Genomic DNA, 22,799 nt, shown 5'->3' on the forward strand with positions numbered 1-22,799 from the left:
GAGAGAAAAAGAATTATGAGCGTTTTGTACTTTCCTCCTGGAGAGATGAATCTAGACAGGCAAAGATCCCGTTTGTCCCCACAAGCCACAGCTGCTCTGGGCCCACAATCCTGTGGGGACAGTCGGATCCGAGGTTCGGACTCTGGCAGATGTGCACATTCAGTCTAGAGCTTTCCTTGTGCCCTCGTTAGGGTCTGCTGACTGTCTAGGAAATAAGCTTATGTTTGGCAAGTTTGTTGCTTGGGTTTGTGTTGACTCTTTTGGTTCCAGGGCTAATTTTAATTATTCCCGTTGGATCATGGACAAAACAAGTATAAGCATGTCATTCAGCTGCCCGACCTGCACCCAGATTAGGAACAGATCTGACCCTACCAGTGGATACCAGCAGGCGGCTTTGTTTCTGAGCGCGACTGAACTAAATCCCATTTCCACCTCCCCCGAGCTTCCGTCAACAACCAGGAACGCACATGCTGGTCCATGATCCAAAGGCAACAAAGTGGTGCAACTGCTCAAACCCAGCCTCAGCCAGAGGGAATGTGGGCGCTGTCCTTGGACTTCAGAAGACGTTACTCCAACAGCTTTCACTCCATAGATACGTAATGAGTGACTGCCCTGTGCCAGGGGATGCAGCAGTGAATGAAGCAGTCAACCCTGCCTGTATGGAGTTTACATTCCAGGAGCCCCTGAGATGAACGGCAGGCAAAGCAGCCCCATGCTCTGGCCCATGCTCCCGGGAGCAGGTGTGGGGAAGAGGCAGGAGATGGTGCCATCGAATAGTTCTTAACCTCACGGACCACGTCCATCCACACATATAAAAATATCTTAGCACCCTTGTTTACCACCAAAAAAAAAAAAAAGGGTAGAACTGCCCTATCACTTAAAAATACTGACCTCTCATCATCATCATCATGATCATCATCATCATCATCATCATCATAGTCATCATCTTACATGTGTTGAGCACTCATTGTATGTCAGTCACTGTGTAAAGCACATATGTCATCACATCAACCTTCATGTCCTTATTAACAGGTAGTAGTTATTTTTTTAATCCTTACCCAAGGATATATTTATTGATTTTGAGAGAGAGAGGAAGGAGATGGGGGGGAGGGGAGAAAGAGAGAGAAACATTGATCAGCTGCCTCCTGTACACACTTCAACTGGGGATCGAACCTACAACTTTTTGTTGTAGGGGACGATGCTCCAACCAACTGATCCACCTGGCTGGGGCAACAGGTAGTAGTTTTAACCCCCTATGTTAGGCATAAGGCTCAAAAGAAGGTTGAGTCAATGGCCAAAGGCCATAGGGTGGTGGGACTCCAGCTGAAGGTCTAGTGTCCCGCCTGAGCACACTGGTTTCCTGCCCTGGAGAGCTTTGGGAACGTTGGGTACCACCTTATTTCTCCTTTTCCTCTTCAAGTCTACCCTAGATGATTATTTTAATTTTATTCCACTGAGCTCTATATGCCGAGGAGAGAGAGCCCCTTAAGATAGTATTGGGCCAGGAAGTCCCAAGGTGACCTTCTTGGAGCTTTCCCTGGGAGCCCAAGCCTTGGAAAGGTATACGAGGACAGTAGCAAGAGGGAGACGCTGAGGCTGACAGTTTTGCGAAGATTGTTTCCAAAATTGTGCTGATGCTGGTCAGAACCAGGGAGTTGGCAATGGGGGCCGAAAATGTGTTTCTTTTGTGCCTTAGGGTAAGCCAGAGTATTTGGGAGCCACAGTGGCTGCTCCTGTTGTGAAGCTGGCTGACCAGGACTATGAGGCACCCAGGCTGAGCTATCACCCCATCTTTTGTGGGAATCTCTCTGGAGGGGACCTCCTTGCCGTATTTGAGCTGTTGCAGGTAAGTGAAGTAAAAATGCCATCTGCACTCGTCGTCTATCTAGTTTACCTGGCCAGAGAAGGGGCCTCACTGGAAGTGAACATCAGTGAAACTGTGTGCCTGGTCCCTCCCTGCACACCTGTGTCTGGAGGTGTCGCCTTCTGGGCATCTGAGAGGTGTCACTTAAGAACACAGGCGATTCCCAATGCCCCTGTGCTGACGTTAGAATCCCAGGAAGAAATATTCTTCTGGGTTTAGTCAACAATGCTTGAGTAGCCGTATGTACAAGTCCCTGAGCTCCCTACAGACCATAAGGGGATAGCAAAGAAGAAGGGAGCAGACATTGGTGGGCCTTCCCATGTGCCTGGTGGTGTGTTTGCTGCCTCACGCACCTTTCATCCTACTGGGCCTTCCTCAGTCCTATTAAGATAGATATTATGATTCCCATTTCAAAGATCGTAACTGATTGTGAAGGCAACTGACTGGCTTACCTGATCATGCAGCTAGCTGGTAACTGGCCTGAGAGCTGAATTTAGACCTTTCAAGCTTTTTGCTCCTTACACCATATCACACAGTGTCCTGAAGACAAAGAGTTCTTAATCTGTCCCACTGAAAGTAGGGGAGTCTATAAACACATGTCTTGGAAGAGTTTTTCAGGAAGCAAAGTCAGGAAACTTGGCCGGAAAGCTAAGACTCTTGAGTCTGGCTGTCCAGTAGAGAACCAAATGTGACAGGTGGGCCTCTGTCAGAGAGATTAATCTCCTGGACCATTTCATTCCCTGAGGACAGGTGGCACTTTACCTTTGGGTTAGACCAGTCCCTCTACAGGTAAGCCTGTTTTTCAGAAATCCCAATTTCCAAAAAAATCTCACTAGTAGAGAAATGAAAGACAAGCATTCCTAACACAAAGAATAAGTAAGAGTGAAGGCGATGGAGTTGTTGCTGGTGGAAATAGGGTTCTTGCAGGGAGACAAGAGAAAAGCATCTGCGGGACCCACTCATGGGGGGTGGGGGGTGAGGTGTGGTGGTAAGATTTACTGGAGTGAAAACAAAGGCCTGCCCCAGGTGCTGGGCGCTGCATCTACACCCAGGCGGCTCGGCTCCCTGTCGCTGTGGGAGGGTCCCAGGCCTGCTGAGCATCGGCGGCGCACACAGGGGTCAGGGTCCAGGAGCCATCACGCTGGGCCCAGGTCCTCCAGCTCAGCCTCTGCTGGGGCGCGCTCCAGGGGCACTGCGCTGCTGCACCGGCGCGGGGGCCTGCACGCCGAGCCGTGCGGCTGCCACAGAGAGGACACGTGTGACAAATGGGCGCCTGCACAAACTACCCAGATGGGCCTTCGCTAAGCTTTGATTATACGTGTACCTCCAGCTTGAGAGAGAGCAGGCTTTCTTTCAAACGAACCGGTCTCCTACCCAAGCCCTCACAGGTTGCCCGCATCCCCTGCCTATAAAATCAGTCTTTTCCCAGGTTTTCCAGGCTGGACTTCGCTCTTTCATGTCGCCATTTGGGCGTCTACTGCGCATGCCCCCAGATTTCGCTGCATCATCTGGTTTCTACTGCGCTTGCGCTTACTTCCCCCTGCACCGTCTTGGTTCTGCTGCACATGGGCCTAATAAAGGAATTTCCCCCACTCTCGTCCACCCGATAATCCTGCTTCCAGACTGGTTGTTCCCGGGGGATTCTTCCTGACAGTTTGCGGATTGCTCAGGGATTAGGTCTCTTTGGTGGAGGACGTGGCGGTCCTCTGGGTAGCCTGTGAATTCCTAGTGAATCATGTTTAATGTCCAGTTGAGCTCCCTAGTTCATTAGGCTTAATGTCTGATTCCATTTGCTCCCCTCCTCTGTGAATACCTAGCTAGCTACCTATGCTAACAGAGTGGATCCCATGGGTGCAAAGCTCATTTCCATCACTTCTTAGAGTAGACCTTGGGTGAGCTACTTAACCTCTCTGTGTTCCACCTGCAAAGTGGGGGTGGTAATCTGCCTAAAGTCCTTGGCTTGGAATAAACACTCAATAAATACTACCTATTTTATTAGTAGTAATATTATTATTTTTAATCCTCACCTGAGGATGTTTTTCCATTTATCTTCAGATAGAGTATGAGGGAAAGAGAGAGAGAAAGAAACATCGATGTGAGAGAGACACATCAACTGGTTGCCTCTTGCACAACCCCAACCAGGTCTGGGACAGAACCGCTACTGAGGTATGTGCCCTTGACTGGAATCCTAACCTGCAACTCTTTGGTCCTAGGGCCAACGCTCCAATCGCTGAGCCAAACTGGCCAGGGCAGTAGTAATATTATTATGAAATGGAACACTGAAGCAAAATACAGTGAAAAGAAAGTTTAAGAAATGCTTCACATTACATATTCCAATAACATGTTTTGTTTTAATTTTTTTTTTATTAATCCTCACCGGAGGATATTTTTCCATTGATTTTTAGATAGAGTGGAAAGGAGAGAGGGAAAGAAAGAGAGAGAAAGATCGATGTGAGAGAGACACATCAATTAGTTGCGTCCCAGACAACCCCCACGAGGGCCGGGAATCAAACCTACAACCCAGGTATGTGCCTTTGACTGGGAATTGAACCTGAGACCCTTCAGTCTGAGGGCTAATGCTCTAACCACTGAGAAACCAGGCAGGGCTTGTTTTAATTTTTAAAGTACTTTCAATTTATGGCAAGTGGTCCTTGTTTTACTTAGCCTCAGGAAGCTCCCTTTTTAAAGACAGAGCCATGCGTGATGACAGCGTTGCCTGGAGAACAGCACACGTGGTAGAAGTAGGAGCGGCCTGGCTAACGTGGGGAAGCTGGTCTAGCCCAGGCTCCCATTTCACGTGTCAGAAAGCTGAGGCTCGTTTCGTCAGTGGTTTTCTTCCTTTTTGTTTTATATTCCAGCTTTTCTTACTTAGCATAATACTCTCAAAATACAGCCATGTTGCAGATGGCAATATTCCATCTTTTTGTGGCTGACTAGTATTCCATTGGGTATATGTACCGCATCTTCTCTATCCAGTCATCTGCTGAAGGACACTTAGGTTGTTTCCACGTCTTGGCCACTGTGAATAAAGCTGCAGTGAGCATAGGGGGACGTATACCTTTATGAATGAGTGTTTTTATGTTTTTCTTTTTTTTTTTTATCCTCACCCAAGGACATTTTTCCATTTTTTGTTCAGATAGAGCGGGAGGGAAAGAGAGGAAGAGAGAGAGAGAGAAACATCGATGTGAAGGGACACAACGAGTGGCTGCCACCCGCACGACCAACCAGGGCCGGGGACAAACTGCAACCGAGGTACGTGCCCTTAGCGGGAACCGAACCCGGGTCTCTCTGTACCGCAGGCTGACACTCCAACCGCTGAGCCAAACCGGCCAGGGCTGTTTTTATGTTTTTCAGGTAAATACCCAGAAGAGGGATTGCTGAATCATGTGGTAGTTTTATAAAATATATGGTAAAAGAAGGAAACTAGAGCTGTAGCTGGCTGCTCAGTGGTTAGAACATTGGCTCACAGGTTTGATTCCTGGTCAAGGGCATGTACCTGGGTTGCAAGTTTGATCCCCGGCCCTGGTCAGGGTCATACAGGAGGCAACCAGTCAATGTGTCTCTCTCCCATCGATGTTTCGCTTGCTCTCTCCCTTCCTTCCACTCTATCTAAAGATCAGTGGAAAAATATTCTTGAGTGAAGACTAACAAAAAACAAAAAAAAAGAAGAAGGAAACTAGACATTGGGTGTGGGGCATGCAATAGAGTATACAGATATCAAGTTATAATCTTGTACACCTGACAATTATGTTTTTAACCGGTGTTACTCCAACACATTTAATTACTTAACAAAAAAGAAAGCTGAAAAGCTGAGACTCAAGGTTAACTGAATTGGATTCAGTCGACTGCTTTTTTCATTACACGAAGCTTCCTGAAGTGCCCTGAGTGTGAGTCCCCTAATCTGCCAGTGAGGGGCTGGACCTGTTGATCCCTACGGGCCCTCTGAGCTCGGGCTCTCTCCATTCCATGGTCCACCTCTCCTCCTCCCTCACTTCCTGCAGGCGGCAGCTCCCCGACAGCCAAGTTAATAGAAGAAGCATCGTCAGAGGCAAGCAGCCTCAGAGATGAAATTCATTAGGGTTCCCTTAGGACTTCTTACTTGATCACTTGTTCTAAAAGTAATTTGATTACCAGCACAGCTGCCGGAGCATGGTGCCTGCCGTACGTGCTGAGCCATGGGAGCTGGAAAATGCCTTCCTTTGTCACCCGCTGCCCTCAGTCTCATCTGGAACACTTTCCTGTCTCAGGAGAAGGACTTAGGACCTTGTGTTTCTGTGCCCCAGACTGAGTTCATTATCTGTTTCCTACCCCTGCCCAGGCTAGCTGCCTCCTCCCGCCCCGTCATCCTGATCCTGGCTGGTAGCCCCGCTGTTCTTCCAGCCTTGAAAATTCAGACTCCGCTTTAATTCTTCACTCTGCATCTGGGTCCAAGCCAGGCCAAGCCTGTTCCTTGGACGGCTTTCTTCTCCCTGTTTTCACAGACTCTTTGTCTCCTCGGGACTGTGGCGTTGACCTCTTTCCTGGTAGTTTAGCTTCCTGCCCTTTTCTTGTTCACTTTATCCTCCACAGTCCTTCCAGAACACAGATTGGACCATACCACCCTCCTCTTCAGAAATCATCAATGACTCTCTGCTTCTTATTACCTCCAGAAACATTTCCCAAAGTCTGTTGTTTTTGTTCTTGCTGTTACACTAAATGCAGTCCCTCCAAATAAGTGAAAAGACAGTTTGGGAACTGCCTCGGAGTAGATCCCTCTGGTGGGTTGGAAATACCCATGACCATGCTTTAGACTGAGAAGATCTAATATTTTCCAAAGGTTTTTGACTATGAAACATTTTTGTTTTTGCATAACTCTTTATAGCTTATGAAAAAAAATCTGACCTATACGAGAATGTCAAATTTCTATAGATTGGCATTTAAACTCTCTTTTTTTTTCTTTCTTGATTTTAGAGAGAGGAAGGGAGAGGGAGAGAGAGAGAGAACATCAATGAGAGAGAACATTGACTGGCTGCCTCCTGCATGCCCCCCACAGGGGATCGGGCCCATAACCTGGGCATGTGCCCTGACTGGGAATCGAACCAGAGACCTCTTGGTGCATGGGTCGACACTCAGCCACTGAGCCACACTGGCCAGATGCATTTAAACTCTCTTTAAGCTGCTTGTTCAACCCCACACTTCGTCATATTACTCTACCCACACTATGGGCTCTTTATGGCAGGCTGCTCCAGCTCCCGGACCTCTTCACACAGATGTTCGCTGCTTTTATCATGCAGTCACCCTGTTTAAAATGTCTGCCCCTCTGCCCACCCCAACCTCCGAACTTCATTGACCTAGTTCGGGAAACGCTCATCATCAAAGTTCAGAACAAGAGAGGCCTCCTGCAGGAAGCTTACCCTACCCCCACCTCAGTCAGATTAAATGTCTCCCGTCCTACAGCACGTTGCTTGGGTTTCTGTCTAATTCAGGCTGTCGTAAAATCAATTGTTTACAGGCTTGTCATGCATGACCCCGAGAGGGTTCCTTTTGCACCCCAGGTCCCATCCTGGCCCTGCAGCTGGACCTCCTTTGAGGTTCTGATGTTTTGTCTCTCCTGGGATATTAGAGCAATCTGGCTTTTGGGCCAACTTATCCTGCTCGCCCCTGATTCTTCCCATTTTGCCTTCATAACAACTCTTTATCTTGCCCTGGCCCCGTGCACCCAGTAACTACACACCATGTAGTTTTATAAGCCAGCAGCTGCCCCGTTTCATTGTGAAAAAATTTCATCCTGGCTGGGAGCAAAGTCGTTTAATCTCCAGCGTGCAGTGAACTTCAGGCTTGTGCTGAGCACTAAGGGCTCTTAGACACTCACAGAACAAAGCTTCGCCAGGGCATTTCCCAGAACGAGCAAACGAACATATGGACCTTTTTAGCAGCCACGACCAGAGGCACCGCCCTTTGCCCCATCCCAGCTGTTCTGTGCCTGCACCTGCGGAGCTCGAGGACCAGGGAGCTCTCTCGGGGGCTGACGCCGTGCAGCTGAGTCGCTCAGCCCTCGCCGCCAGGCAGCATGAGGCATGCATCCTCATTAGGTCCCAGCTTCTCTGTCTGGTTCATTCCGCACCTTCCTTGGTTGAGCCTGTTTGGCATTCGCAGTGTCTGCTGTCTGCTTTTTCTGAGCTTTCTTATAATTAAATTGATCACATCTGCCACTGCCAACTAGACTATGTCTGTGGAAAAGAAACGGTGATATGTTTGGGCTTTGCAGGTTGTGATGAGCAATTAGGCTTCTCCAGGCATATGGAGCTCACGTGAGTCAGCCAGTAAACATTTACCAAGAACTCACTGCATGTGGAACACCCCTGAGGGGCTTGGAGAATGAAATGAAGTAAACTCTTCCTCTTGGCCAAGCCAGACAAACACCCCCAGTGACGAGACCCTCCTTCCCCAAAGCAATGTTAAACCGAACATCTGACTTCCAAGGTGCTTGAAGGGTCGCCTGGTCCAATATCAGAGGCCCAGGGAGGGAAGGGGACTCATGCAGGGTCACATAGAGAGCCTGGTGTCCAGGCTCAGTCCATGAATTTCTGCACTAAGCTTCTAGAGAGGACACGCTTCGTTCCAAGGACTGAAGGGTAGGAGAATGGCCCCAAGTGGCCGGGGTCAAATCAGGGGCAGCACCTTGAAAGATGTACGCGTTGAGCCAGGTCCTGAAGGCAGGAGGGGTGGCCTGCACGGGGAGAAGGACCCTTTCCTTGAGGACTCTCAGTCCTTTGCGTGAGATTGAATAAAGGCTGATCGTTCCCCTGCAGTTCTGTCAGCACCAAATGCACAGGAAGTGACGTCTTCTCATCCTTGGAGGTCTGCCTCCGAAAGACTTCATTTTCTGTTTCACTGGTTGCTCGTGGTTTCTGTTGGATTAACCGGGAATCCTGTAGCAGTGCAGAATGGGGACTAGTTAAGTCTCAGAGGGTCAGCTTCTGATAGGAACCCCTTCCCTAGTCCACTGCTGGAGTTCCCGGTGTCGTTTCTTCAGGTCTCAGGGGTCTGTCTGCTTTTCTCCACCCCACCCCCACCTCCCTCTTTAGGAGCTTATGGAGAGCTCATTACCCATGAACTTTGTGGCACCTCATCAAGTGCTCACTAAATGAGGGTCACCTTGTGAGTGAATGCACTTGTCAGTTAATAAACAAGGGTGGTAACACACATCATCTTGGTTGCATTTTAAGCTGGAAACATTGCTTTTGTTAAAATTATGACTGTCTTTTTTATGGAGGAGAGGGTTTTGATCAATTACATAATTCAGCTAATGGTGATAACATGTGAATGAGGGAAAAAACAAAAAAGAAAGCAACTCAGATTCATCAGTGAGCCACATGTGTCTCACTGGGGTGGGACAGTCCCAGAAATACCCTCTTTCCCTCATTCTCCACTTTCAACTACCAAGTCCAGTGACACATAAAACACGCATGACCTTCCTCTCCATCCCCACCGGCACATCCGGCCCCAGCATTCATCATCTCCTGCCTAGATTGTTATCCAGTCTGTCTGTGTTTCATCTACGGCCAGGAATTAAGGTATTTAGTTATGAGAATGTCTTTCTACTGAAATGAAACCTGTCTGCTTATATACCTTCTTTTCATGGGTCATTTTTTAAACTTTTCAATTGTAGTCGACATACAATATTGTATTAGTTCCAGGCATACAGAATAGTGATCAGACATCTATATAACTTATGATGTGATCACCCCAATACCTCTAGTCCCATCTGACACCAAACACAGTTATTACAATATATTGACTCAATTCCCTATGCTGTACCTTCCATCTCTGTGAGTGTTTTTATAACCGCCACTTTGTACTTCTTAATCCCTTCAGAGAAAGACAAACACCAAATGATTTCAGTTATACGTGGAATCTAGAAAACCAAATAAATGAACAAACAACGCAGAAACAGACTCCTAGACACGGAGAACAAACTGACAGTCGCCAGGTGGGAGGAGGGCTGGGGGACCCAGGGCTCGGGGGCTCTGCTAGCCTTCCTTAGCTGCCCGTGACCTTCTAACCAGCACTTGTTCTTTGCGGCAGGTCCCTTCATCTGGGCTGCAAGGGCTCCCTCCCACTGACCCACCCGATGGCTCCCAGCTCTACCCGGTTCCTGCCAGCATCCGTCCAGTGCTGAGCAAATACCGAGTGGAGGTATGGCGCAGGGAAGGTCTGGGTTGATCCTTGGGACCCCAGGGCAGTGGCGCATTGCAGCACAGTAGCACATTGCAGGAGGGGAACGGTGGGGTGGGAAGGAGACTGGTTGGTCCGACGGGGCCCTGGGCTGCTGCACAGCCCGTTCCTGGAAGAACACAGAGTTCTCAGGCAGCATGTGGACTTTCCTGCTGGCTCCTTCCTGGGTCTCTGAGTGACAGCTCTGCGGGTCGTCTCCTCAGGTCCTCTTCTGGGGGGTCCGAGAAATGAAGAAGGTGCAGCTGCTCTCGGTGGATCGTCCCCAGGTTCTCATCGAGTGCGGGGGCCGAGGAGTCAAGTCCTGCGTGATCCAGAGCTACAAGAACAACCCAAACTTCAGCATCCAGGCAGACGCGTTCGAAGTGGTGCGGGCACCTCGTTTCCCCACCTGCTCCCGCCCTTCATTCCTGCAGATTGACTTGCCTGGGGGAGATGTTTGGGAGTTTGGGGTGCCTGCTACCTGAAAGGAAGAACAGTCGGACTTAGTACAAAGCCAGAAGTTCAGAATGAGAGAAAATAGACGTTTTGTTGTTGTGTTGTTTTGTTTGGAAAGGTTGCAGGTTAGATCATACAGGGGTTCCCCAAAGTGTAGCCCCTCCATGCATCAGCGTCAGCATCACCTGGGATGTTTTAGAAATGCACATTCTCAGGCCCTACCCCACACTTGCTGAATCAGAGACTGCTGGGGGCTGGGGCTCAGGCAGCACTGGCTGAACCCTTCCATACACACTCAAGTTTGGGGGCCACTGGCCGAGAACATACCCTCAGAAAACTCATTGTAATGGTTAGATTAACAAAACTGTACTTAATGTGGAAGTAGTTTATATGTGAATTTATGCTTCCACAGTGATTTCCTTAAATGGCTCGCTTTTGTATCTTGGGCCTCGGTAAGCCTCCATTGGAGATGCAAGTTCTCCTGGTGAATAATGACAAAGTAAAACGTGGCAACTACTGCCGTTCGGAAGTGGGTGGCTTTGCCCTTCAAGCCTGGGATGAACTCTGAACGCCGCTCTTCACATTTGGGGTGATCACTCCTTGGCTTGGGAAGGCACCGCTCCACACTCCTGGCAAGCTATAGGGGTGGCCTGGAAGAACAGAATGACAAGGAGGGACAGGGGGAGGAAGGGTTTCAGGCGTACTGTGGTCCTGCCCCCAGACAGGTCAGCCGCCAGCAGCCAGCTCAGCCCAGGCAGTGCCCCGACTTCATCCTGGCCTCTCCCCTCAGGAGCTGCCCGAGAATGAGCTGCTGCACCCGCCCCTGAGCATCTGCGTGGTGGACTGGAGAGCTTTCGGGAGGAGCACCCTGGTGGGCACCTACACCATCAACTGCTTGAAGCAGTTCTTGTGCAAATCCAGGGAGCCCCTTGCCCTCACCTCCCAGGTGGATGGGACACAAGCTGGGCAAGGTAAGAAGCTCCTCCGGGGGTCTGGGGCTGCAGACTGCAAAGCCTTGTGCCCCATGGGACCTGCGGAAAGATGCCCCTGGTCAACTGGATCCTTCTGAAGAATTTTCTCCTTAAGTCCCACTTGTTTGGTTGCCAGAGTCTTACTTCAAGAATGATGGCAGGGCCCTGGCCGGTTTGGCTCAGCGGTTAGAGCGTCGGCCTGCGGTCCTGAGAGACCCGGGTTCGGTTCCCACTAAGGGCACGTACCTCGGTTGCAGTTTGTCCCCGGCTCTGTTGGGGTCTTGTGGGTGGTGACCACTTGATGTGTCTTTCTCACATCGATGTTTCTCTCTCTTCCTCCCTCTCTCCCTCCTTCTCTGTATCAAGATAAATACAAAAGTGTCCTTGGGTGAGGATAAAAATAATAATAATAATAAAAATAAGGACAATGAGGATCAGAGATGTTGGGAACGTGCCGTATTTGCATCCAGATCTGTCTGATGCCCAGCACTGGGCCCCTGAAATGAACTCCTTGTACTACAGCCCAGTTGCCTCACCTGATGTGCTTTCATTTCACTTATTTCAGATTCACTAATAGCCACTGAGCCCTCTGGGCCCCTCAGCTCCTCCCAGGAGCCTCCAACAGATCACATCTACGTGGATGTTGAGCCACCTCCCACGGTGGTGCCCGACTCTGCCCAGGCTCCGCAGGCCAGCCTGGTTGACATCCCTGACTCATCCCCTATGCTGGAGCCTGACCACGCACCTGCAGCCCGGGCACCACCGCAGGACGGAAAAGCTAAGGTCAGAATATTATCCCTCATCGTATGTACAAGGCTCGTTAGAGTTTGCTCTCGATGCTAATCCCCCCACCTACTAGCTGTGCGACCATGGGCAAGCAGCTTCACGTTGCTGAGTGTCAGTTTCCTCATCTGTAAAATGGGGATAGCATACCCACTTTGCAGCACTGATGTAAAATCAGATTTGTCAACGTATATGAAATTACAGTGCCAGTCGAACGGGACAGTAATAGTTAATTGAACAGAAACTTTTGTCAGTTTATTAGCTTGGAAAGACAGTGGTTTCTGCATCTAGACCTAGTCCACAGATATTTAGAATCGACTTTGTACAAGGTCATGTGGAACAAAAAGATGCATCCTCTGATTCTAAAAGAAGTGACATTTCTCATCATCCCCTGCCAGCTGAGATTCTGGAAGGGGAGATGGACACATACACAAAGAACCATAAGCCACGGATGTGATTTATCGTTCTGTGCTGTAAATTTAAGTACAACATCCTGGGCACCAATTGACTTGAAGAAGAAGGCAGTTTTAAGAAAGTCCTAGCAAATGGTAAAGGCCGAAATGAAAAGCAGGGTAACATAGATTGATGGATGTCTGCTCAGGCTGTTCCCATCTCATTCGGGCTCAGTGCGCCCCTTTATGACACCTCGAGGGGTCCTCTTCCTCCCGCCAGCATTGCACCAGCACTTTATGTTAGAATTCTCATCTTGTTTGTTGCCACAATAAAACTGTGTGCCCCACTAGGTCAAAGATAGTTTTTTAAAAACATCTCTGTATTCCCTGGATTTGATAGAGTGCTGGCACATCATGGGTAAGGACTCAAGAGATGTCTGAGAGAATGAACAGATATTGGGTACATGATATGCCTGCTTAGATAGCTTCCTCCAATGGGACAGCGTCTTCTCCAACAGATATGACCTTTCTGCCAAACATGTATCACTGCCTCTGCTACCCCATCACTTATATTGTAGGTGTCATTTATTTGCACCCATTCAAATCAGAAATGACGCTGAAGGAGAATTACCTACATTATGCCACTTGATCGTCAACAACTGTGAAGTAGGCAGGTATCATTGCCCCAAATTTGAATTAATTGCTGAAGCTAATGCCCTGTCCACTATACCACATTGTGTCAGAAGCCTGGTTCCCCACCTGAACTCCAAGCTTCCCAAGTGTGGGGATTGTGTCTGATTCCCCCCTCATCCCCGAAGTCAAGCACAGTATCTCGCATCTGTCCAGTAAACGCTTGCCGAGTAAACGCGCAAGTGAATGAACAGATTGTTCAACGTTCACTTTTGAAGCGGTGCAGAGAGCTGCAACCACAAAACCTGCCAACGCCTCCACCCACCTCCCAGAGTGCACCGGTGTGTTCTCTTTTCAGGAAACCAGTCGGCCACCAGCAGATCCATGGGCCCGACTCACAGTCTGTCCTCGTCTTTTGCCAGGATGCCAGGAAACCTTCCCGGAGGTCTACCAAAAGGAGGAAGAGGACCATAGCGGATGAATCTGCTGAAAACGTCATTGACTGGTGGTCCAAATACTATGCCTCCCTGAAGCAAGCGCAGAAGGTAGCGACTCCCCTGACTGTGGCGATCAAGGGACCCGATAAGAACCTTGTCTCTACCACCACTCTCCCCATCCCACATCATCCCCTCTTTTAAATTCCACTATAGCAGGCCCTACTCAGGTGTGACCCTGCTCACTGCAGAAGGGTTCGAAGCCTGGAAGGACCAGGGACCCAGAGTGCTAGCTCCCCACCCTCTGGCTGGAGCTGCCCTGGGACACCAGCTGTGCTGTAAACGCTGGACGGAGGTTCAGTCCAGCATGGCATCTGGAGGATCTGCCCAGCAGTCAGGCTCGGGAAGGAGAAATGGGGTCTCTGGACAGGTGGGCATCAGTGATGGGGGCTTCAGGTACATCTGGAGATACCCAGCTCAAAGGGCTCCAGGTGTCCGGCGGGATTCTAAGTTCATATGGAAAACTGTCCAAGTAAAGGCAGAGGTCTAAGCTTAGCAAATGGGAGTGGTCAGAACGTTGCCAGAGCAGGGCCTCATGCACACGGAGCAAGAAAGGGGTGGAGTTAGAAAGCTGGGGAACCAGTAGCGAGGGGGTCTCAGTGGCTGAATTTGGTAAGATGGCTCGTCCCCGAATAAGAAAGGAAAGGAGCCCTGACCAGTTTGGCTCAGCGGTTAGAGCGTCGGCCTGCGGTCCGGAGAGGCCCGGGTTCGGTTCCCGCTAAGGGCACATACCTCGTCGCAGTTTGTCCCCGGCCCTGGTTGGTCGTGCGGGTGGCAGCCACTCGATGTGTCCCTTTCATATCGATGTTTCTCTCTCTCTCTCCCTCCCACTCTATCTGAACAAAATACTGAAAAGTGTCCTTGGGTGAGGATTAAAAAAAAAAAAGAAAAGAAAGAAAGGAAAATGAGTCAGATATCACCATATATAATTGCATAGAAAGTCTTCTGATTCTCGAGTTTGGGAAGACCGTAGTTTCTGCATCTAGGACTGTCCCTGGAGCTTGATATATAGTTAAACAAACAAGCCAAATGTCAGTCCCGGCCTCCCACTCCCTCCTTTTGTTGCGCTGGACACACCACTTCGGTGAGTGCTCAGCCCTTTCTCCTCTCTCTGCTAACGTCCCCAGTCCCTGGGACCAACCCAGCAACCCAACATGCCAGAGGCAAAACTCACAGCTGCAGACTGAGGTGATCCCACTGAGATGATGCTCCAGGGAACTGGGAGATGGGGGGGGGGGGGGGCATCGCTTTCCCAGCGGCTGAGAGACACTCACCTGGGGACAAGGGAGTCTGAAGCTTGGTGGCACTGTTCTCGGATATGTGGGCACCTTTTCTCTGGGGCAGAGGGTGGAGATAACTGGATTAGGACTCTTAGCAGCCAGGATTAATAAAGAGGCATGCCCGTGTCGATCATCTTGTCTCTGTCTTTTCTCAAAGGAAAGGGAGAGACATCCCAAAGAGAAAAAAGGCGATACAGGTACGTAGCTGTTCTGGGGACATTTGCACATAGAATCAGGCCATGTGGGTGAGGGGTTATACAGTGGAAGCCATGGGAGGACGTCAGAGCTGTACCCTCTCGGTTCCCAGGCGAGGAAACAACCTCAGGAGGGTGACGGCACTTTAAGAAGGTTGTGTAGCTGATTTGAGCTGGTTTGGGACCAGATCCCAAGTCTCCTGAATCTAGTTCAGTGATGAAATCCACCCTTTGGCTCATGTCCCTACATTGACAGTCTTAATGTAGAAACAGCAGAGTAAGAATAGAAGTAGCTGGGATGACAGGCCAAAACCAACACGATAAACTCTAATAGAGGTGACCTGGATTTAGCCTCCAAAACTCAGTTTACAAGGATTGGATGGATCTGGTCTGGCGGTAGGTAGTCCAATGAAAGAGGCCTTGGATTAGAAATGACTGTTAACTCAGTTCAGGCCAACAGAAGGTCTCGGCCTAAAAACAGCAGTAACACCAAGTGACCAGTGCTGTTTCAAGTGACATCGATGGGAGCAGGAAAACCAGAGTCAGGCTCAGTTCTAAGACCATCTGGTGATGTAAGCAGTACTCTCTTCATTTTGTAGATGATGAAACAGAGGTACGAAGAGGTTGGGTGACATGCCCAAGTTTACCCAGCTAGAGAATAGCAGGGCTAGAGGTCTGTCTCGGGCAGTTTATTTCTAGAGCCTGCTTCTGCTGAGTAATCTCTCTAACTACATTCATGACTGTGCAAGACCCTGAACATATGTGTGCCTCAGACTGTTAAACTAGATGAATCTCAAGTTCCAAAACAGATCTGAGAGGGAATGTAACTCAAAGCTTTGGAGTCAGCCCTCCTGGGTCTGTTCTTTGCTAGTTGGATGACTGGACAAATTATTTCGTCTGCTGTGTGCCTCATTTATGGACAGGCCAGCACACTGCCAGGCCCCATGGGTCTGTTGCCATTGCGTTACTGTGAGTGGCATCTCCTCTGGTTCTGTAATGCACAGACTGTAGCAGTCCTACAGCAAAACGCTATTTGTTTTGGAAAAGAAGCGTCATGACACATGCCAGAGCAAAGGGAACAAGGGAGCTTGACTTTGTTTCTTCTCAACAGCCACGAGAAGTCTAACAATTTCCATTTGATATTCACAGAGGCAAAATCAGATGAAGTAGCAGTGAATATAGAAGATGGCCCGAAGAAGAAGAAAGACAAAATGCTCAAGAAGAAAGTCAAAGAAGATGAAATCCCCAACCTGGCTGTCATGAAGGTGTGTGGACACAGCCGTCGCCACCATGGATGGGGTGGGAAGCTCAGAAGGGGTTCTGTTGATGCCCCATCAAGCCTAGTAATGCCTTTGTCTTTATTATAATCTTAACAAGCAGCCGAGACCGTGGAGCTTGCTAATGTTCCGCTTTCTACATCCTCATATTAAAAGGGGCATAACTCACATTGGTTAGCTGGGGTCCAACCAGGTAACTGACTCACCTCTTCAAGCTTGTCATCATCAGGCAGGTGTGCACACACTCCAAATAGCAGGAGTTTTAACTCACGCTCAAGTCATTTCTGCCAGACCTATTTTAACATTAGCCAGAGGCTATTGGGTATGAAAACTGGGAGTATGAAATTATGTATTAGATAACAAATTTAGGTAAGTAATTTTGATAGAAAATTTGAATAAGTGATTTAATTTTATTACCAAACCTAAAACTCAATTCAATTTTGCATTTCTATGTATAATTTCCCATTTGGAAAACACATGTCAGTATGTATTATAATAAAAACAACTATTTCACCACTTTCTATGTGTTAAGAATTAGATGCTTAATGAACATATATTGATTTGAATATGTCCTTAAAATATTATAGTCTACCCCTGGCCAGTTTGGTTCAGTGGTTAGAGCATTGACCTGCGGACCAGAGAGTCCCAGGTTTGGTTCCCGCTAAGGGCATGTACCACGGTTGCAGTTTGTCCCCAGCCCCGGTTGGGGTCGTGTGGGTGGCGACCAGTTGATGTGTCTCTCTCATATCAATGTTTCTCTCTCTCTTTCCCTCCCTCTCCCCCCTCTATCTGAAGATAAAAGCAAAAAAAGTCCTCGGGTGAGGATAAAAAAAAAATTTATATATATATATATAATAGTCTATATCCAGAAACCAATGACATCCATTAGCTATTAAAAAGTTTGTCATAGTTCTACTTTCATATTATATTTAAAATTTTTGGTTTAGTTATAAATACTTTTCTTGGAATTGCAAAGTTTATCAAAAAGGTTTTATAAATTTTAGAGTGATAGTTAGATCCAGGAATGCTGAGTACATCATATCCTTATTTTGCTAATGGTAAATTAACAGCTGCCTTTAGATTTTCCCAAGAGGTGTATATCAAGCCCTGCTTTGGAGACTCGTGGCATTTTTCATTAGCTCAATCCTGAGCCTTCTTTCCCTTGTGCACACTCTTCTCCCTAAAGATATATGATGGTGACCTCGAGAGTGAGTTCAACAGTTTTGAGGACTGGGTGAAAACCTTTGAACTCTTCAGAGGGAAGTCCACCGAGGATGACCATGGCCTGGATGGAGACCGAGTCATAGGAAAGTTTAAGGCAAGTTCCAGAGGTAACTCTTTTATTTGGTTCTCCTAACCATAAATGTCAGATACGACTTAATTCTATTAATGGGACTGTGATGTGGGATGTGTATAAAGAAAATCTGACATCCTTATACAACAGCGGTTCTCAAACTGTGGGTCACGACCCCGTTGGGGTCGAACGACCCTTTCACAGGGATCACCTAAGACGTAACAGTAGCAAAATGACAGTTATGAAGTAGCAATGAGAATAATCTTATGGTTGGGGGTCACCACAACATGAGGAACTGTATTAAAGGGTCACGGCATCAGGAAGGTTGAGAACCACTGTTATACAAGATGCTCTCTAGAGCCCCCAGAAGACCCAGGCCCAGTCTTTTGAGATACTTGGGTCATGGCCAGTGACGTGGGTTGGAAGTCAGTCTACTGGAATATAAGGAGAGAGAATTGTTGCCTAAAAGAATCACTGAATTTTACTTTGCTCTTCCCAACCCTGACCTACCAAATGTGTAGGTTATGCAAACCTACCAACACAAACCCTTCATCTGGCAGAGGTAGGGTCAGCCTCACAAAGTGGTAGCCAACACTTACTATGAACCTGCTGCGTGTTGGGCCCCTTAAATGCAGTGTTGTGTGTTGGAAATAGCATGGGTGTTGCATTCCCAATGTAGATTTTCATCCTAGTTATAACACTAAGTAGCCTCATGTACTTGACCATTGCTTGACCACTCTGAGCCTTGGTTACGACATCTGAAAATTGAAATACTGCAGTCAGGATTGAGTAAGAAAACAGGAGAAAGCCTTAGCTCAGCACCCACGTGTCAAAGGCACTCCCATCCGACTCTTCTATTCATGCTCCTCACGTAAGAGCCCTGTGGGGAGGTGTTGGTCTGCCAACACCGATTCACTGATGTGCCCTGGACAAGCTCAGAGACAAGCAGGCTACAGTGAATTTCCTGAGGACACCCAAAGGGCACGGGGAGCCCCCTGATGAGTCCCGGCTGTGTTCACTTTCCCAGTGTTATGCCCTCTGTGGTTTCGGGGAGGCAGAGGACCGTCTTGTTTCAATGGTCGTGCTTTGTGGTTCCAGGGCTCTTTCTGCATTTACAAAAGCCCTGAGGATTCCAGCTCCGAGGACAGCGGGCAGCTGAGAATCCAGCAAGGGATTCCACCCAACCACCCCGTCAAAGTCCTGATCAGGGTGTACATCGTGGCGGTGAGCTACCCTTGTTCACCGTGAGGATTGTCTTAGTCTGCTTGGGCTGCCGTAACAAAACACTGCTGACTGGGTCACTTCAACGCCAGGCATTTATTTTCTCACAGTTCTGGAGGCTGGGAGTCCATGGTCAAGGTGCTGTGAGGGGGTGGTTTCTGGGGAAGCCTCTCTCCCTGGCTTGTAGATGGCCACCTTCTTGCTGTGTTCTCACATGGCCTTTTGTCTGTGTGCCCATCCAGAGTGGGGGGGACGGGGGGAGGGAGGGAGATCTCGTGTCACTTTCTTTTTTTTTATAATATTTTTTATTTACTTATTTCAGAGAGAGAGGAAGGAAGAGGGGGAGAGAGAGATAGAAACATCTATGAGAGAGAACATCGATTAGCCGCCTCCTGCTTGCCCCCTACTGGGGATTTGGCCCACAACCTGGGCATGTGCCCTGACTGGGAATTGAACCAGCGACCTTTTGCTGCCTGGGTCGATGCTCAACCAGTGAGCCACACCAGCCGGGCACTCTTCTTTTTTTTTTAAATCCTCACCTGAAGATATTTTTCCATTTATCTTCAGGCAGAGTGTGAGGGGCAGGGGAGAGAGAGAGAGAGAGAGAGAGAGAGAGAGAGAGAGAGAGAAACATCAATGTGAGAGAGACACATTGATTGGTTGCCTCCTACTCGACCCCAACCAGGGCCGGAGACCAAACTGCAACCGAGGTACACGTGCCCTTGACTGGAATCAAACTCGAGACTCTTTGGTCCTTGGCTGACACTCTACCCGCTGAGCCAAACTGGCCAGGGCACTTCCTCTTCTTATAAAGGTCATTAGTCTTAACAGATTAAGACACCACCCTTAAGACTCCTTTAACTTTAACCACCTTCCTAAATGCCTTAACCCTAACCCTAGTCACAATCGGGGTTAGGGCTTCCACATATGAATTTTGAGAGACACAATTCAGTCCACGACAGGAGGTATGAAATTTGCTTGGTAACTTAGACATTCAGTTGCTGGCTTCCAAGCTTTATTTCCGTAGCTTGATTTGCTCTCTGGGTTTGCCTGCTAACTGGGAAGATAACCAAACAGGAAGCTCATAGGCAAGACTGTTAGAAAGACGAACAAGGCAGCTTCCACTGTGAAATCCACCCCCTTCCCACCCCAGCTATGTCTCTGCACTGGCAGACAGAAATCTCATTTTGAATGTATTTTCAAGAAAAATATTATCTGCCCTACTTTCCGAATATGTAAGCACTGCAATAACTTTAATTGTGAAACTTTTGGGTCTGATTGCTGGGAAGCTCAGGGCCAAATTCGATTCTCAACCAAAGCAGTTGTCTGCTGGACCTTTGCAGTTCATGTGTCTGTTTTCATCTCCTGAACTTGGAGTTGGTTTTCATAGTCTTATTTGATTGCATAGTCTTATTTTACATGAACTCTTTGCTCACATTACCTGCACCCTTTTTTTAACAATAGAAATGAAACATACAAGAAAAATGAATTCTTTATGTGAAAGGAGAACAAAATGTTCCTCTTCCCATCATGCCATTCTCATGTTTCCTTCATCATCATCACCATGGCCACCTGTGCCGGGCACGTACTACTCACTGGGGATGTTGAGATGAGAGGTACTTGTAAAGAGTCACTGGCAGTGCTGGGTAGTCTGTTCTGAACACCCACCCACAGGATAGTGTAGACTAACCTTGTCTAAACTTCCTTCAGGAGATCACTCATGTTTTGGGAGGTGTCTTAGGAGAGATAATTAATATGCATTTCTTTGAAATGGACTATGTGTACAAATACATTTGAGAATTGGTGCTTATCACATTTTTCTCTCCACTAACCCGAGGTTCACAAGCACATTCAAGGCTCTGAGAATTCCAGAAGCAAAGAAATCTTTAACCGCTGAATCTTTAACAGTACTTTCTAAACTTATGGCCCCATTTCTTTTTCCTCTCTACAGAAAACTCTGCAGGACTACGGTTCTATGGGACAGAGTTTGGGGAACCCAGAAAGAGAGGGCATGAGCAGTACAAGGAAAGGGAGAAAGTTTTTGAACTACGGAGACCGGGGAAGGATCACTGTTTATTGGTTCATTCAGCAAATATCTACAACACTTTTATGTGTCCAGTGCCCTTTAGACAAAGGCCAGAGACTCAGATCAGGTTCCTGCTCAGGAAGCAGCTTGGAGGAGGGAGGGCTTGGGCTGGACTTGAGGACAAGCAGGATTTGAACACGTGAAGAGTCAGGGGCTGGCAGCCCTGGGTTGCAGGACACAGGATAAATTCACTGCGGTTATAGACAGTCCATGCTTTTCACGGACATTTTACTAATAGTGTGCAGTTTGCTCTCTCACACCAAGATTTAATCAATCAACTACATAATAAGTTAATTTAAAAACTTTTAATTCAATAAAACAACAACAAAGTAAAAAATAAAACTATTCAAAAGTTGCATAAAGAAAGAAAAATCCTCTCACCTCTGCAATTCTACCCCCAGAAATAACTTACTTTTTTATGTATATGCAAGTGAATCTCTATTTCCACTTGTCTACAACTCCACCCAGGAATTTATTTAATAGAGTCCTGCTTGACATATTACATATTGATCTCCTATTTTCTTTTCTTAGCTAGTAATATAATTTGGACATTTTCCCAGATCCGTACATCTAGGTCTTCCTCATTCTTCTTAGTAGCCATGTAACATTCTTCTGAATTAATGTTAGCATCCATTTATTTATTAATTTCATATAGATTAAGTTTTGAGGTCCTAGAGATAATATAATGAATAAGACAGCTAGTGCCCTTGCTCTCTTGGAGATTACATACTAGCTAGAGGTGGAGGGGATTAAGAATATATTAAAAATCAACAAAGGAACAGATAAATAAGATGAATGTCAGAGATAGCTGCTACGTGGACAATTAAAATCGGGTGATGTGTTTGGCTCAGCAGTTAGAGCGTCGGCCTGCGGTCCGGAGAGGCCCGGGTTCGGTTCCCGCTAAGGGCATGGACCTTGGTTGCAGTTTATCCCCGACCCTGGTTGGGTCGTGCTGGTGGCAGCCACTCAATGTGTCCCTTTCACATCGATGTTTCTCTCTCTCTCTCCCTCTCTCTCTCTCTGAACAAAAAATGGAAAAAAATGTCCTTGGGTGAGGATAAAAAACAAAACAAAAACAAAAAATCGGGTGATGTGATGAGAGTAGTTGGGGAAGGAACTATTTTGAATTAAGTTTCCCCTGAAGTAATTGCGATATATATATAGTTTGTCTACAAATTTAGCTACTAAAAATGCTCCTGTGAACATCCTTGAAAATACAGCTTTGTGTGCTCATCCATTTGAGCTGCAGGAGAGAGTCCTGGGTACGGATTGTTCCTGAGCAATCATCTCTGCAGACTTTCTCCATCTTTTCAGTATCATTCCTCACTCGCCCCAACGCCAGCCTTCTCTTAGAAAGTGTTTGCTGCCCTGGCTCGTTTGTTGGAGCATCGTCCTGTAAACTAAAAGTCGCGAGTTCGATTCCTGGTCAGGACACATACCTAGGTTGTGGGTTTGATATCTAGTCGGGGCACGTCCGGGAAGCAACTGATTAATGTTTCTCTCTCACATTGATATCTCTCTCTCTCTCTCTCTAAGAATCAATAAAAACATATCCTTGCGTGAGAATTGAAAAAAAAAAATAAAGTGTTTGCTGGTGATGGTTTAATGCCCAGCTTGTCTGGAGTCAGACTTCACTCTGAGAAATAGATCATTGCTCCACC

The 22,799-nt window shown here is 47.7% G+C and overlaps 1 protein-coding gene across 1 annotated transcript in view; it reads left to right on the top strand.

The window, feature by feature from the left end:
• The window catches only part of FER1L6 (fer-1 like family member 6), a 104,658-nt gene that overhangs the window by 60,750 nt on the left and 21,109 nt on the right, over positions 1 to 22,799 (top strand). Inside the window, exons 21-30 of the mRNA XM_036263931.1 lie at positions 1,697 to 1,846; positions 9,932 to 10,042; positions 10,285 to 10,446; positions 11,307 to 11,487; positions 12,053 to 12,270; positions 13,715 to 13,837; positions 15,224 to 15,263; positions 16,410 to 16,525; positions 17,724 to 17,855; positions 18,930 to 19,055. Coding sequence (XP_036119824.1) covers positions 1,697 to 1,846; positions 9,932 to 10,042; positions 10,285 to 10,446; positions 11,307 to 11,487; positions 12,053 to 12,270; positions 13,715 to 13,837; positions 15,224 to 15,263; positions 16,410 to 16,525; positions 17,724 to 17,855; positions 18,930 to 19,055 — 1,359 coding nt within the window. The remainder of the gene's footprint in view (positions 1 to 1,696; positions 1,847 to 9,931; positions 10,043 to 10,284; positions 10,447 to 11,306; positions 11,488 to 12,052; positions 12,271 to 13,714; positions 13,838 to 15,223; positions 15,264 to 16,409; positions 16,526 to 17,723; positions 17,856 to 18,929; positions 19,056 to 22,799) is intronic.

Source organism: Molossus molossus, unplaced genomic scaffold (assembly GCF_014108415.1).
Source record: "Molossus molossus isolate mMolMol1 unplaced genomic scaffold, mMolMol1.p scaffold_m16_p_16, whole genome shotgun sequence".
In the NCBI taxonomy this organism is placed as follows: Eukaryota; Metazoa; Chordata; class Mammalia; order Chiroptera; family Molossidae; genus Molossus; species Molossus molossus.